The sequence below is a fragment of the Etheostoma spectabile genome, unplaced genomic scaffold, assembly GCF_008692095.1.
Source record: "Etheostoma spectabile isolate EspeVRDwgs_2016 unplaced genomic scaffold, UIUC_Espe_1.0 scaffold00008887, whole genome shotgun sequence".
NCBI classification, from domain to species: domain Eukaryota; kingdom Metazoa; phylum Chordata; class Actinopteri; order Perciformes; family Percidae; genus Etheostoma; species Etheostoma spectabile.
The window spans coordinates 13,828-28,013 of record NW_022603636.1 but is presented as its reverse complement, the minus strand read 5'-3'; the positions used below and the strand labels follow the sequence as shown (position 1 = coordinate 28,013).

At 45.1% G+C, this 14,186-nt stretch overlaps 1 protein-coding gene across 1 annotated transcript; it reads left to right on the top strand.

The window, feature by feature from the left end:
- The first annotated feature begins 4,439 nt into the window (after positions 1-4,439).
- On the top strand, positions 4,440-13,114 carry LOC116678959 (protein NLRC3). Its single transcript, XM_032508697.1, has 9 exons — positions 4,440-4,650; positions 4,909-5,043; positions 6,112-6,190; positions 6,351-6,558; positions 6,693-8,505; positions 8,592-8,765; positions 9,031-9,204; positions 12,334-12,380; positions 12,504-13,114. The coding sequence occupies exons 1-9, from the start codon at positions 4,577-4,579 to the stop codon at positions 13,067-13,069; spliced, it is 3,270 nt and encodes a 1,089-aa protein (XP_032364588.1). The 5' UTR covers positions 4,440-4,576; the 3' UTR covers positions 13,070-13,114.
- Positions 13,115-14,186: the final 1,072 nt, after the last annotated feature.

Sequence of the window (14,186 nt, the reverse complement as noted above, 5' to 3'; positions counted from 1 at the left end):
AATTATTGGCCTTTTTGGAAGAACATAAAATACTAGAGGTTTTCCAGTCCGGTTTCAAAACCTTGCACAGTACCGAAACCGCTCTTTTAAGAGTTTTTAATGATATCTTTTTAGCGACTGACTCTGGCGATTGTGTTATCCTTGTGCTTTTAGATCTAACTGCTGCATTTGACACAGTGGATCATGAAATATTGATTTCACGTTTAAGGCAGTGGGTAGGCATCAGTGGCATAGCACTGGAGTGGTTTAGGTCATAATTAGAGGCTCAAACTTTTTGTGTTAGCATTGGTGATTTTGTATCCTCCTCTGCTCCTCTCTTGTGTGGTGTCCCACAGGGCTCAGTCCTCGGCCCTTTGCTTTTCTCTTTGTATTTGCTTCCACTTGGTTCCTTACTTAGAAAGTACGGCATTTCTTTCCACTGTTATGCAGATGACAGTCAGATTTACAGATGTGCTCAAATTTGTTGGTACCCTTACAGCTCATTGAAATAATGCTTCATTCCTCCTGAAAAGTGATGAAATTAAAAGCTATTTTATCATGTATACTTGCATGCCTTTGGTATGTCATAGAATAAAGTAAAGAAGCTGTGAAAAGAGATGAATTATTGCTTATTCTACAAAGATATTCTAAAATGGCCTGGACACATTTGTTGGTACCCCTTGGAAAAGATAATAAATAATTGGATTATAGTGATATTTCAAACTAATTAGTTTCTTTAATTAGTATCACACATGTCTCCAATCTTGTAATCAGTCATTCAGCCTATTTAAATGGAGAAAAGTAGTCACTGTGCTGTTTGGTATCATTGTGTGCACCACACTGAACATGGACCAGAGAAAGCAAAGGAGAGAGTTGTCTGAGGAGATCAGAAAGAAAATAATAGACAAGCATGGTAAAGGTAAAGGCTACAAGACCATCTCCAAGCAGCTTGATGTTCCTGTGACAACAGTTGCAAATATTATTAAGAAGTTTAAGGTCCATGGAACTGTAGCCAACCTCCCTGGGCGTGGCCGCAAGAGGAAAATCGACCCCAGATTGAACAGAAGGATAGTGCGAATGGTAGAAAAAGAACCAAGGATAACTGCCAAAGAGATACAAGCTGAACTCCAAGGTGAAGGTACGTCAGTTTCTGATCGCACCATCCGTCGCTTTTTGAGCGAAAGTGGGCTCCATGGAAGAAGACCCAGGAGGACTCCACTTTGAAAGAAAAACATAAAAAGCCAGACTGGAATTTGCTAAAATGCATATTGACAAGCCACAATCCTTCTGGGAGAATGTCCTTTGGACAGATGAGTCAAAACTGGAGCTTTTTGGCAAGTCACATCAGCTCTATGTTCACAGACGAAAAAATGAAGCTTTCAAAGAAAAGAACACCATACCTACAGTGAAACATGGAGGAGGCTCGGTTATGTTTTGGGGCTGCTTTGCTGCGCCTGGCACAGGGTGCCTTGAATCTGTGCAGGGCACAATGAAATCTCAAGACTATCAAGGCATTCTGGAGCGAAACGTACTGCCCGTGTCAGAAAGCTCTGTCTCAGTCGCAGGTCATGGGTCCTCCAACAGGATAATGACCAAAACACACAGCTAAAAGCACCCAAGAATGGATAGGAACAAAACATTGGACTATTCTGAAGTGGCCTTCTATGAGTCCTGATTTGAATCCTATCGAACATCTATGGAAAGACCTGAAACTTGCAGTCTGGAAAAGGCACCCATCAAACCTGAGACAGCTGGAGCAGTTTGCTCAGGAAGAGTGGGCCAAACTACTGTTAACAGGTGCAGAAGTCTCATTGAGAGCTACAGAAAACGTTTGATTGCAGTGATTGCCTCTAAAGGTTGTGCAACAAAATATTAGGTTAGCGGTCCCATCATTTTTGTCCATGCCATTTTCATTTGTTTTCTTATTTACAATATTATGTTGAATAAAAAATCAAAAGCAAAGTCTGATTTCTATTAAATATGGAATAAATAATGGTGGATGCCAATTACTTTTGTCCGTTTCAAGTTTTCAGAGAAAATTGTGCATTCTTCGTTTTTTGTGGAGGGGTACCAACAAATTTGAGCACGTCTGTATGTACCTCTTAAAAAGAAAAACAATAACTCCGTTGGACAACTATTCAATTGTCTTGACGACATAAAAGCCTGGATGGCTCTGAACTTTTTAAGTTTCAATGATGAAAAAACAGAAGTGATGGTTTTTGGAGGCACCACTGGGACCCTGCCTGTAGATTTGGGCTCCTTGGCACCTATATTAAATCTAACATTACAAACCTAGGAGTTAAAGTGGACCCTGAGCTTAAATTTGACAATCAAATCAAAGCTGTTGTCTTCATCAAGCTTCTTTCATTTGAGGCAACTGGCCAAAATAAAGCCAATTTTGTCAAGGCAACATTTTGAAACTGCAATCCATGCCTTTATAACTACACGGCTGGACTATTGTAATTCATTATATGTGGGGGTTAGTGGGTCCTCCATCACCCGTCTCCAGATGATACAAAATGCAGCAGCACGTCTTTTAACGGGCACACGTAAACATGAGCACATCTCCCCTATTTTAGCTGCACTACACTGGCTTCCTATTCAATTTAGGATCCATTTTAAAATTCTGTTGTTTTTAAATCACTAAATGGTCTTGCCCCGCCATACCTCTCTGAGCTTCTACACCCTTATAAACCCGTCCGGGCTCTGAGGTCAGATGATCAGCTGCTCCTGACTGTGCCTAAAACTAATCGTAAGCTCAGAGGGGACCGGGCCTTTGCTGTGTCTGCCCCTAGACTATGGAATGATTTGCCTTGCATGTAAAACAGGCCTCTTCTTTATCTGTTTTTAAAAACCTTCTTAAAACCCATGTTTTCTCTTTGGCTTTTGACACATTGTAAGATGTCGACTTCTTTACTTGTTCTTTTGCTACTTGTGTGTTTTTAATTGTATGGTTATTATTATAAATATGTTTGTTTATTTTCTGTACAGCACTTTGGACAACTTTGGTTGTTGTAAAGTGCTTAACAAATAAAGTTGGTATGGTATGGTAATCATGTACTGACTCTGTAGAGGTCTGCAGGGTCCTGCAGGTTGGACTCCGCGGAGGTCTGCAGGGTCCTGCAGGTTGGACTCTGTGGAGGTCTGCAGGGTCCTGCAGGTTGGACTCTGTGGAGGTCTCCAGGGTCCTGCAGGTTGGACTCTATGGAGGTCTGACAGTGTCTGGGCCACTCTAGGTTTTAGTTTGCTGTCATGATTTTCTAGACTGTTGTTCCTCCTTCATTTAAAATGACCTTAAAGCTCTTATTGTGAAAGTACTTCCTGCCAGGTGGGGCTGTGACTCATCAGGAAATAACTCACCTGAGTTGTTGATCGGGACATTTTGACTGGTTGAAGAAACAGTCGAGTGAGGCTGAGACGCAGTTCTTCCTCTCGGAGTGAAGGTCCAGATGAAGGGTTAGGAGGTAAGATCCACTCTCATTTAATGAGGGGGGGGGGGGGTTAGGAGGTAAGATCCACTCTCATTTTAATGAGGGGGGGGGGGGGGTTAGGAGGTAAGATCCACTCTCATTTTAATGAGGGGGGGGTTAGGAGGTAAAATCCACTCTCATTTTAATGGGGAGGAGGGGGGGGGGGGGTTAAGAGGTAAGATCCACTCTCATTTTAATGGGGGGGGGGTTAGGAGGTAAGATCCACTCTCATTTTATAGCATGGATGACTTTATCAAGGTCTTGGAAGGAAGATAGACCTTATTTATATTTGGTATTTTAGCTAGAAGTCTTCTTCTATAATGTTTGTGTGTGTGTGTGTGTGTGTGGTGTGTGTGTGTGTGTGTGTGTGTGTGGTGTGTGTGTGTGTGTTGTATGTGTGTGTGTGTGAGATCAGCTAACAGGACCAAACCTGTCTGATCAGGGGACCCAGCACACCTGGTCACGTGTTAGACGCCTACACAGTCTCCGCTGTCTCAAACCTGTGTGTGTGTGTGTGTGTGTGGGTGGTGTGTGTGTGGGGGGGGGGGGGGGGGGGGTCGTCTCCACCAGCAGGAAGTCAGACCCAACAGGACTCTACTGTTTAGAGCCTTTCAAAATAAAATGCAGGGCCTAAATGCCTCTGTGACTGTTGTAGTGCTGTGTGGAGGACGAGGCCCAGGACAGGAAGCTGAGACTGAGTCTTAATGGAGTCTTGTCTCCATTAGAGGACACAAAGATTAAGTGGATGTGACACATGCTTTGGTGTGGGAGATCAGGGTTCGATTCCCTGCCATACATCAGCCAATGTGTCCTCGAGCAAGACCTGTAACCCTAGTGTCTCCAGAGGCGTGGGACCTCTGCCATGTCTCTCAGGTGTAAGTGTCTGTGGATGAAAGCGTCCGCTGAAGGACATGTAATGTAACGTAATAATGAAGGACAGAAATCATACAGCCACCAGCTTCACTCTTTATTATCTGCTGGATAGCTTCTAGTTTCTGGAGATCTTCCTCTCTTTCTAACAGGACCCATCAGAGACCAGACCCTGCTGAACCTGGGCCCAGCTGTGTGTCCATGAAGAGACACCGGTCCACGGAGACACCCCCACTTTAAAAACAAGGAAACCTGTAATGGAGCAAAAAAGTGTGAGGGAGAGAATTGAAAAGGAGAGCAGGACAGTGGAAATAGAGAAGAGGAGAAGGAGGTGAGTGGTTCTGAAACCTCCAACAAGAAGTTGTGTTGTCTCATTGGGGGTGGTGGTGGGGCGGGGGCCTTGGAGAGGGTCTCTGTGCGATGATTGTGATTGGTCTAAAGAGATGCTGATGACCCAGAGTAGGTTGTTGTCCCATCCAGGAACGCTGTGAGGACTTGCCAGACCTTCACCTGCAGAGCTGTGGAGGAGGAAGGTCTGGTTATAAGAGACTACTGAACATGACCCTCTATACATGTGTTTTTCTATCAGGACCCATCAGGGACCAGACCATCCTGATCCTGATCCTGATCCTGATCCTGAACCCAGCTGTGTGTCCTTCAAGAGCGACTGGTCATATGATGTCCTCTTTAACTTTAAAGGAGAACAACCCTCTGCTGGAAGGAGGTCAGCTGTTAATAATATTATAATATTGCTGAGTCATGCTTTAACTTTTATGTCTCCAGAGAAGTTTTTGGAGTTTATTCTCTGCATCTTTCTTCTTCACATATATTTATATTCTCCATGTGAAAGCTGTCTAGTAAGACCGGTCTTCACCTGCAGATCTCAGTCTAATACTGGACCTGGTCTGGACCAATAGGATCTGGTGTTGTAGCCCCATCAAAAAGCATTTTAAATCTCCCGTAGCCATCGGCTAGGCTACACATCAGGAATGTTCTTCTCCAACTGGGAATACCGGGATGTGGGGGCCTCAGAGTGCTTCTTCCAGGGTAATATCATGTGTACCCCCCCCCCCCCCCCCCCCCAACTCTTCCCCCTCTGGAGAACCAGCGACCCTTGCTAAGTGGTAGTGTCACCTGAGTCAGGACAATATTTGGCATGAGAAGACTATCGCCGCTTGAGTATGGACAGGCCAAGTTTCAGTGAGTGGCTTCATCAAAAGATTGCCCCCCCCCCCCCCCCCCCCCCCCCATTGGTCAAAACACAAAATTCTTCCCAAATGTTGGATGTGGGTTTGCCAGTTGGATGTCAGATCAGAAGTCAATGAGAGGAAGTAAATAAAAGGCAACCAGCCTCCAACAGTACCCTCAGTCCAGGTCAGCAGTTCTCCCCAACTACAGACAGGCCATCTAACCTCTGCCCCCCCCCAATCGGCTGATGGTTTGCCATAATCGTTTTGAAGCCAACAGAAGGTTTTTCACAGTTGACTCCCCAAACTACTTCTCCCTATGAATGTTTGCTTCCATGACAACAGACGCTGCAGACCTCCTGCATCATGATCCCAGTCTGCTGCTCCTGGAGTCCTTCAGGACCACCATGTTGGAGCCCTTGTTGACTCCTTAGTTCTTTCTGTACATTCACAGTATGGTCAGCAGTACCACCAACTCTTTACTGTCAGGGGAAACCATCTGATTCTATGTTGTAATAACACTTTAAGTCCCAGGACCTTTACCTTGTGTGTGTCTCTGTGTGGACAGACATGATGGGAGCTAATTCTTCCTGATTCCTCCACAGACTGGACCAGGAGAGCTCAGAAGGTCCCAGTGGTCAGCCTGCCCAGCAGCATCAAACCCACCTGGACTCCATCTTTATGGTCTGTACATGTACACCAACTACTTTTACATCTATTCTGTTCCCAATCATCTCCATGCTGCCCTGTTCAGACCAGAGGGTCCTCAGTCTGTCCATCGTGGATCTGATGGTTGCTTCCATGATTTCAGTCTGATTTGCATTCAAATAATCTTCTGTTCCAGCTTCTGGAGGACGGCATCATCACTTTTGTGAAGAACGAGCTGAAGAAGATTCAGAAGCTTCTGAGACCAGATTACCCAGAATGCCCAGAGAGTCAGAGTGAGGGTGAGGATGAAGAGCAGAGGAGCAGCAGAGAGGCGTTTCTGAAGATCACACTGCACTTCCTGAGGAGAATGAAGCAGGACGGGCTGGCTGACCGTCTGCAGAGCAGTAAGAGGATTTCTCTAAAGATTTAACTTGCTGGACTAATGGGACGTTTACTAATGTCTCCAGAGAAGGGTCAGAGTATGTTCCTGTTACTTTATAAATCCCCTACTGATCTTTTTTGTTCTGTATTCATTCAGGAAGTCCAGCAGGAGTTTCTAAGTGTAAACTCAAATCTAAGTTAGACAGGAAGTTCCAGCGTGTGTTTGAGGGGATTGCTAAAGAAGGAGACCAAACCGTTCTGGATCAGATGTTCACAGAGATCTACCTCATGAAGGGAGGGGCTGCAGAGGTCAATGATGAACATGAGGTCAGACAGATTGAAACGGCATCCTGGAAACCAGACAGACCAGAACCAATAATCAGACAAGAAGACATCTTTAAAGCCCCACCTGGAAGAGATGAACCAATCAGAACGGTGATGACAACGGGAGTGGCTGGCATCGGGAAAACAGTCTTAACACAGAAGTTCACTCTGGACTGGGCTGAAGGCAAAGCCAACCAGGACATCCAGTTCTTATTCCCATTCACCTTCAGAGAGCTGAATGTGCTGAAAGAGAGAAAGTTCAGCTTGGTGGAACTTGTTGATCACTTCTTTAGTGAAACCAAAGAAGCAGGACTCAGCAGGTTTGAAGAGGTACAGGTGGTCTTCATCTTTGACGGTCTGGATGAGTGTCGACCTCCTCTGGACTTCCTCAACACTGAGATCCTGACTGATGTTACAGAGTCCACCTCCGTGGGTCTGCTGCTGACAAACCTCATCAGGGGGAATCTGCTTCCCTCTGCTCGCCTCTGGATAACCACACGACCTGCAGCAGCCAATCAGATCCCTCCTGGGTGTGTTGACATGGTGACAGAGGTCAGAGGGTTCACTGATGCCCAGAAGGAGGAGTACTTCAGGAAGAGATTCAAAGATGAGGAGCAGGCCAGCAGAATCATCTCCCACATCAAGAGATCCCGAAGCCTCCACATCATGTGTCACATCCCAGTCTTCTGCTGGATCACTGCTACAGTTCTGGAGAAGGTGTTGAAGACCAGAGAGGGAGGAGAACTGCCCAAGACCCTGACTGAGATGTACATCCACTTCCTGGTGGTTCAGTCCAAACAGAAGAATGTCAAGTATGATGGAAGAACTGAGACAGATCAAACCTGGAGTCCAAAAACTAGGAAGATGATTGAGTCTCTGGGAAAACTGGCTTTTGAGCAGCTGCAAAAAGGCAACCTGATCTTCTATGAATCAGACCTGACAGAGTGTGGCATCGATATCAACGCAGCCTCAGTGGTCTCAGGAGTGTTCACACAGATCTTTAAAGAGGAGAGTGGACTGTACCAGGACAAGGTGTTCTGCTTCGTCCATCTGAGTGTTCAGGAGTTCCTTGCTGCTCTTCATGTCCATCTGACCTTCACCAACTCTGGAGTCAACCTTCTGGCTGAAGAACAAACAACATCCAAGCTATCTAAATTCTTCAGAGTCAGACTAAAACAAACATTATCAGCACGTTTCTACCAGAGAGCTGTGGACAAGGCCTTACAGAGTCCAAATGGACACCTGGACTTGTTCCTCCGCTTCCTCCTGGGTCTTTCACTGCAGACCAATCAGAGTCTCCTACGAGGTCTGATGACACAGACAGGAATTAGATCAGATACCAATCAGGAAACAGTGGAGTACATCAAGGAGAAGATGGATAAGAATCTGTCTGCAGAGAGAAGCATCAATCTGTTCCACTGTCTGAATGAACTGAATGATCGTTCTCTAGTGGAACAGATCCAACAGTCCCTGAGTTCAGGACGTCTCTCCACAGATAAACTGTCTCCTGCTCAGTGGTCAGCTCTGGTCTTCATCTTACTGTCATCAGAAGAAGATCTGGACGTGTTTGACCTGAAGAAATACTCTGCTTCAGAGGAGACTCTTCTGAGGCTGCTGCCAGTGGTCAAAGCCTCCAAAAAAGCTCTGTACGTGGGATTTATTCATCAATAAATACTCTGCTATCTTTTTACAACAGGAGTTAATAATAAATAACTTCCTGTTGTCCTTCCAGGCTGAGTGGCTGTAACCTGTCAGAGAGAAGCTGTGAAGCTCTGTCCTCAGTTCTCAGCTCCCAGTCCTCTAGTCTGAGAGAGCTGGACCTGAGTAACAACAACCTGCAGGATTCAGGAGGGAAGCTGATCTCTGATGGACTGAAGAGTCCACACTGCACTCTGGAGACTCTCAGGTCAGGATTCATTAACCCGTTCAACTGATGACCATTTAAACTCTGACTAACTTTAGTTGATAAACAGCTGACGTGTAGCTTTTGTCTGTTGATGTGATGAACTTTAGCAGTAGTTTTGAGACTCAATAATTAAATCCTGCAGATGATTCTAAAGATTATTCAAAATCTGGACTAAAATGTACCTGGACAACAAGCAAAGAGAGAACTAGCACATGGCTCCACGTGTTGACAGTGGCTTCCTGTGTGTTGTTCTGTGTGTTTCCAGTCTGTCAGGCTGTCTGATCTCAGAGGAAGGCTGTTCTTCTCTGGTCTCAGCTCTGAGCTCCAACCCCTCCCACCTGAGAGAGCTGGACCTGAGCTACAATCATCCAGGAGATTCAGGAGTGAAGCTGCTGTCAGCGGGACTGAAGGATCCTCTCTGGAGACTGGACACTCTCAGGTACACACACTGATCAACATAAAGGAGATATTAGTGTAGGACGTTTTAAAGGAGAACATCTCCAGGAACTAAAATCATAACTCCCTTTGTTAATAGGTGATGGAGTTTGGACAGATATCTGTCGGTGGTTTTAAGAAACATCTTTTTTCCTCTTTCCTGGGATCAAATCAGTTTCAACTACACAAACAGAGGTACAGGACAGGGTTAACCTAGCTTAGCACAAGGCGATGTGCTTTTCTCTGTGGATGAAGCATAATCTCCTCTTTAGGCAGACTAGTTATCTAGAGATTTAAATGTCAGCTGCCGGTGCTGCATGGCTCACGTTATCGTTTAGAGACGTACTCTGACGTCTGGACCAGTTATTTCTCTAAGGTCCTCTTGTGCTGGGGGAGTACGATTCTAGATTCAAGAAGTCCCTCAAAACCCTCTTTCCTGGTTCCTGTGGTGTTTGAAGTGATGTACAGGGAGGAAGAGGAGGCTGCAGATCCAGAGAGAGGGACGGGGGTAGAGAGGGATCAGGAGGAGGAAGATGAAGAGGCCAGTTGTAAGGCTGATTTGTTAACATAAAATAATAACAATATATAGTAGTTCATCAACATAAAATGTAGATATAGTTGAATGTGAAACAAACATGATCTTGACTTTCCTCCATACACACTAATATAATAATCCACATTAATATAATACACACTAATATAATAATACACATTAATATAATACACATTAATATAATACACACTAATATAATAATAAACATTAATATAATACACATTAATATAATAATACACATGACTATAATAATAATACAGAGTAATTGCCTGCTTCATGGCTGGGGGGGTCAGGGTTAGGTTATTGTAAATACATCCTGTCCTGGGGGGTTAGGTTATTGTAAATACATCCTGTCCTGGGGGGTTAGGGTTAGGTTATTGTAAATACATCCTGTCCTGGGGGGTCAGGGTTAGGTTATTGTAAATACATCCTGTCCTGGGGGGTTAGGGTTAGGTTATTGTAAATACATCCTGTCCTGGGGGGTCAGGGTTAGGTTATTGTAAATACATCCTGTCCTGGGGGTTAGGTTATTGTAAATACATCCTGTCATGGGGGGGTTAGGGTTAGGTTACTGTAAATACATCCTGTCCTGGGGGGTTAGGGTTAGGTTATTGTAAATACATCCTGTCCTGGGGGGTTAGGGTTAGGTTATTGTAAATACATCCTGTCCTGGGGGGTCATGGTTAGGTTATTGTAAATACATCCTGTCCTGGGGGGTTACACATAACAGCTACACAGTAAATGAATACTTTAAAACAAGTAGGCTACACATTGCAGTCGCGGTGTAGTAATTTAGTATTACTCATAATGCCAAGAGCAAAGGCAGATTCTCTGCTACTTGCCCCACGTTCCTCATCGTGCTCCTGCAGGATTTCCTGTGTCCCCCAACGGTCTCGCATGATTTGGGTAGCGCAGCTTCAGAGATATATTTACGACCTGGTAACCGGTTCCTTGGCTCCAAATGCTCCGTTAAGAGAAGAAATCTTATTATCACCGAGAGACAGGTTGGTCCTCCAGGACAACAAACTCCAACGCTGTTGGTTATCCTTGTTGCTTATTGGCCGTTGGTTATCCTTGTTGCTTATTGGCCGTTGGTTATCCTTGTTGCTTATTGGCCGTTGGTTATCCTTGTTGCTTATTGGCTGTCGGTTATCCTTGTTGCTTATTGGCTGTCGTTATCCTTGTTGCTTATTGGCTGTCGTTATCCTTGTGCTTATGGCTGTCGGTTATCCTTGTTGCTTATTGGCTGTCGGTTATCCTTGTTGCTTATTGGCTGTCGGTTATCCTTGTTGCTTATTGGCTGTCGGTTATCCTTGTTGCTTATTGGCTGTCGGTTATCCTTGTTGCTTATTGGCTGTCGGTTATCCTTGTTGCTTATTGGCTGTCGGTTATCCTTGTTGCTTATTGGCTGTTGGTTATCCTTGTTGCTTATTGGCTGTTGGTTATCCTTTGGGGGATTTATCTCGTTGCTGAAGGCCGTTTCCAGAGTTTGCTGCTGCAGTTCTTCCTTTAGCTTTCGTAAATTCGTTGAGCTCTTTAGCGTGACGCGTCTTCAAATGTTTAATTAAGTTGCTGCTGTTGAAATTTGCAACTCTCGTGCTGCCCCTCGAAACTGGGGCATATGTTTCTCTGCATATGTTACATGTTGCCGTCTTACCGGTGGGAACATCCACCGTAGAGTCCTAGCAAACTGCAGACATGATGCGCTAATGCTAGCTTGTTTTAAGGAGGCGTTAGGGGATCAGTTCTTCTTCGCCCTTCTAAAACAGCAGCACAACTATTTTAAGAGCAGCGAAGAAGAACTGTGTCCGAGCTAACGGAGCTAACCAGTAAATAGATTCCTATTTCTAATAGTTTACGTGGTGTCGGATCGGTGCCTGGACTCCAGTACTCGATGATACCGATGCCATTTTCAGCAGTATCAGAGGCATTTCTGATACTGGTATCAGAATCAGAACATCTCTACATGTAGTAGATCCAGATTAAAGACCTGGTCCTTCTGCTGTTACCAAACCCTTAGAGAGAGAGAGAGAGACAGGTTAGAGAGAGACAGGTCAGAGAAAGAGAGACAGGTCAGAGAGAGAGACAGGTTCCAGTCCCCTTAGACTCTGATCCATGTTGTAATCCAGATTAAAGACTTGGTCCTTCTGCTGTTACCAAACCCTTAGTGAGAGAGACAGGTTAGAGAGAGAGAGAGACAGGTTAGAGAGAGAGAGACAGGTCAGAGAGAAAAACAGGTTCCAGTCCACTTAGACTCTGATCCATGTAGTAATCCATCTTAAAGACCTGGTCTGGTTGGACAGGTTAGAGAGAGAGAGGTTAGAGAGAGAGACAGGTCCGAGAGAGACAGGTTAGAGAGAGAGACAGGTTAGAGAGAGAGACAGGTTGGAGAGAGAGACAGGTTGGAGAGAGAGACAGGTTAGAGAGAGAGACAGGTTAGAGAGAGAGACAGGTTTGAGAGAGAGAAACAGGTTAGAGACAGAGACAGGTTGGAGAGAGAGACAGGTTAGAGAGAGAGACAGGTTAGAGGGAACCCAGCTGTGTGAGTGAGTGATGTAATGCCCCCCCCCCTCCTTTCAGGGTGGAGCCTGCTGGAGTCAGATGGTTGACACCAGGTCTGAGGAAGTGTAAGTGTGTTTTTAATTTCATTCATCAGACTGTGACATCACTCATTCAACCCTGTGATGTCATCACCAAAGAGCTGATTGGTTAATAACTGCAGCTGTGTTGTGTCTCGTTGTCTCCGTCAGATTCCTGTGAACTCACAGTCCACACCAACACGGTGAACAGGACCCTCAAACTGTCTGACAACAACAGGAAGGTGACACATGTGTTGGAGTATCAGCCATATCCTGGTCATCCAGAGAGGTTTGAGACCTGGTATCAGCTGCTGTGTAGAGATGGTCTGACTGGTCGCTGTTACTGGGAGGTCCAGACCAGAGGACGGGTTCATATATCAGTGAGTTACAGAGGAATCAGGAGGAGAGGAGGCAGTAGAGACTGTGTGTTTGGTCGTAATGATCAGTCCTGGAGTCTGGTCTGCTCTGATGATAGTCGTTACTTTGTCCGTCACAATGACAGAGAAACCTCCGTCTCCGTCCCCCGTGTCTCTGGTAGAGTAGCAGTGTATGTGGACTGTCCTGCTGGCTCTCTGTCCTTCTACACAGTCTCCTCTGACTCACTGATCCACCTCCACACCTTCAACACCTCATTCACTCAGACCCTCTATCCTGGGTTTGGGATCTGGTCTCTTGGCTCCTCAGTGTATCTGAGTCCTGTGGAGGACGGAGAGTCTCCTCCTGTCTCTCACTGCTGATCAGCTAAGTCTGGACAGGATCACACACACACACACACACACACACAACCACACACACCACCACACACACACACAGACACACATAACCACAAAACCACACACACACACACACATAACCACAAAACCACACACACACACACACACAACCACACATACACACACACACATAACCACAGACAGACACACACACACACACACACACACACACACACACACACACACACAGACAGAGACACACACACACACACAGAGACACACACACACAACCACACACACATACACACACATACAAGGTTGTGTACCTCTTCACATATCAGCTGTAAATCAAGTACTGTAAATACTGTAATACTGAGTTTTAATCACTATAATCTTCTTTAGACAACCTTAGTTTGAAACTAAACATGAAGTTCTTATTCCAGAGCTTTACTACCATTTTACAACAACGCAGTACTGCAGTACAACGGTGAGGTACTTTTACTAGAGTATCTTCATTTTCTCCTACTTGCCTATTGTACGTTTTAATGATATATTTGTACAGCTTAACGTTGCATATTCATGTACATGTTACTATATATGATGAGTATCATAACTGGAACTGTAGAAACGCCGTGGACTTGTCTCATGTTAGTTTGAGTTCTGTATCCTTTCACAATAAAAGCATGAAGTTCCTGTGAGAGTTTGTGGTCTTTCTGTTTAACTTTTAAAGTCAGTGGGGGGGGGGGGGGGTTAGGGCATCGAGGACTTGTTTGCTGATCAGGATTTATTTCTAATTATTTTAGTGTTACTTTAATAACATCCAGACCAGAGACTGTATATATGAATATTATAGTAACATTTACAGTCTATGATCTGAACACTTTCTTAGTCAGCACAACTACATGGAGGCTGCAGGTGCATTATGGGTAAACCTGCCAATCAGAAGGTTGGTGCTTCGATGGTGGTGATGGTGGTTCCTGTCAAAGTGTCCTTGGGCAAGACACTGAACCCCGAGTTAACCCCGATGCTGCCCTGTTGGTGTGTGAACGGTTCCTTTACCCCCCCCCCCCCCCACGTAGTAAGAAGATATCCGAGACTCAAGAGAACTCGAAGCAAAATGTCCCAACTAAACACCAGGGAG

Coding starts and splice junctions, on each gene's coding strand:
- LOC116678959 (XM_032508697.1), top strand. CDS start 4,577: ATGGAGCAAAAAAGTGTGAGGGAGAGAATTGAAAAGGAGAGCAGGACA. Junction 4,651..4,908: donor ATAGAGAAGAGGAGAAGGAG/GTGAGTGGTTCT, acceptor TTTTTCTATCAG/GACCCATCAGGGACCAGACC. Junction 6,559..6,692: donor GGCTGACCGTCTGCAGAGCA/GTAAGAGGATTT, acceptor GTATTCATTCAG/GAAGTCCAGCAGGAGTTTCT.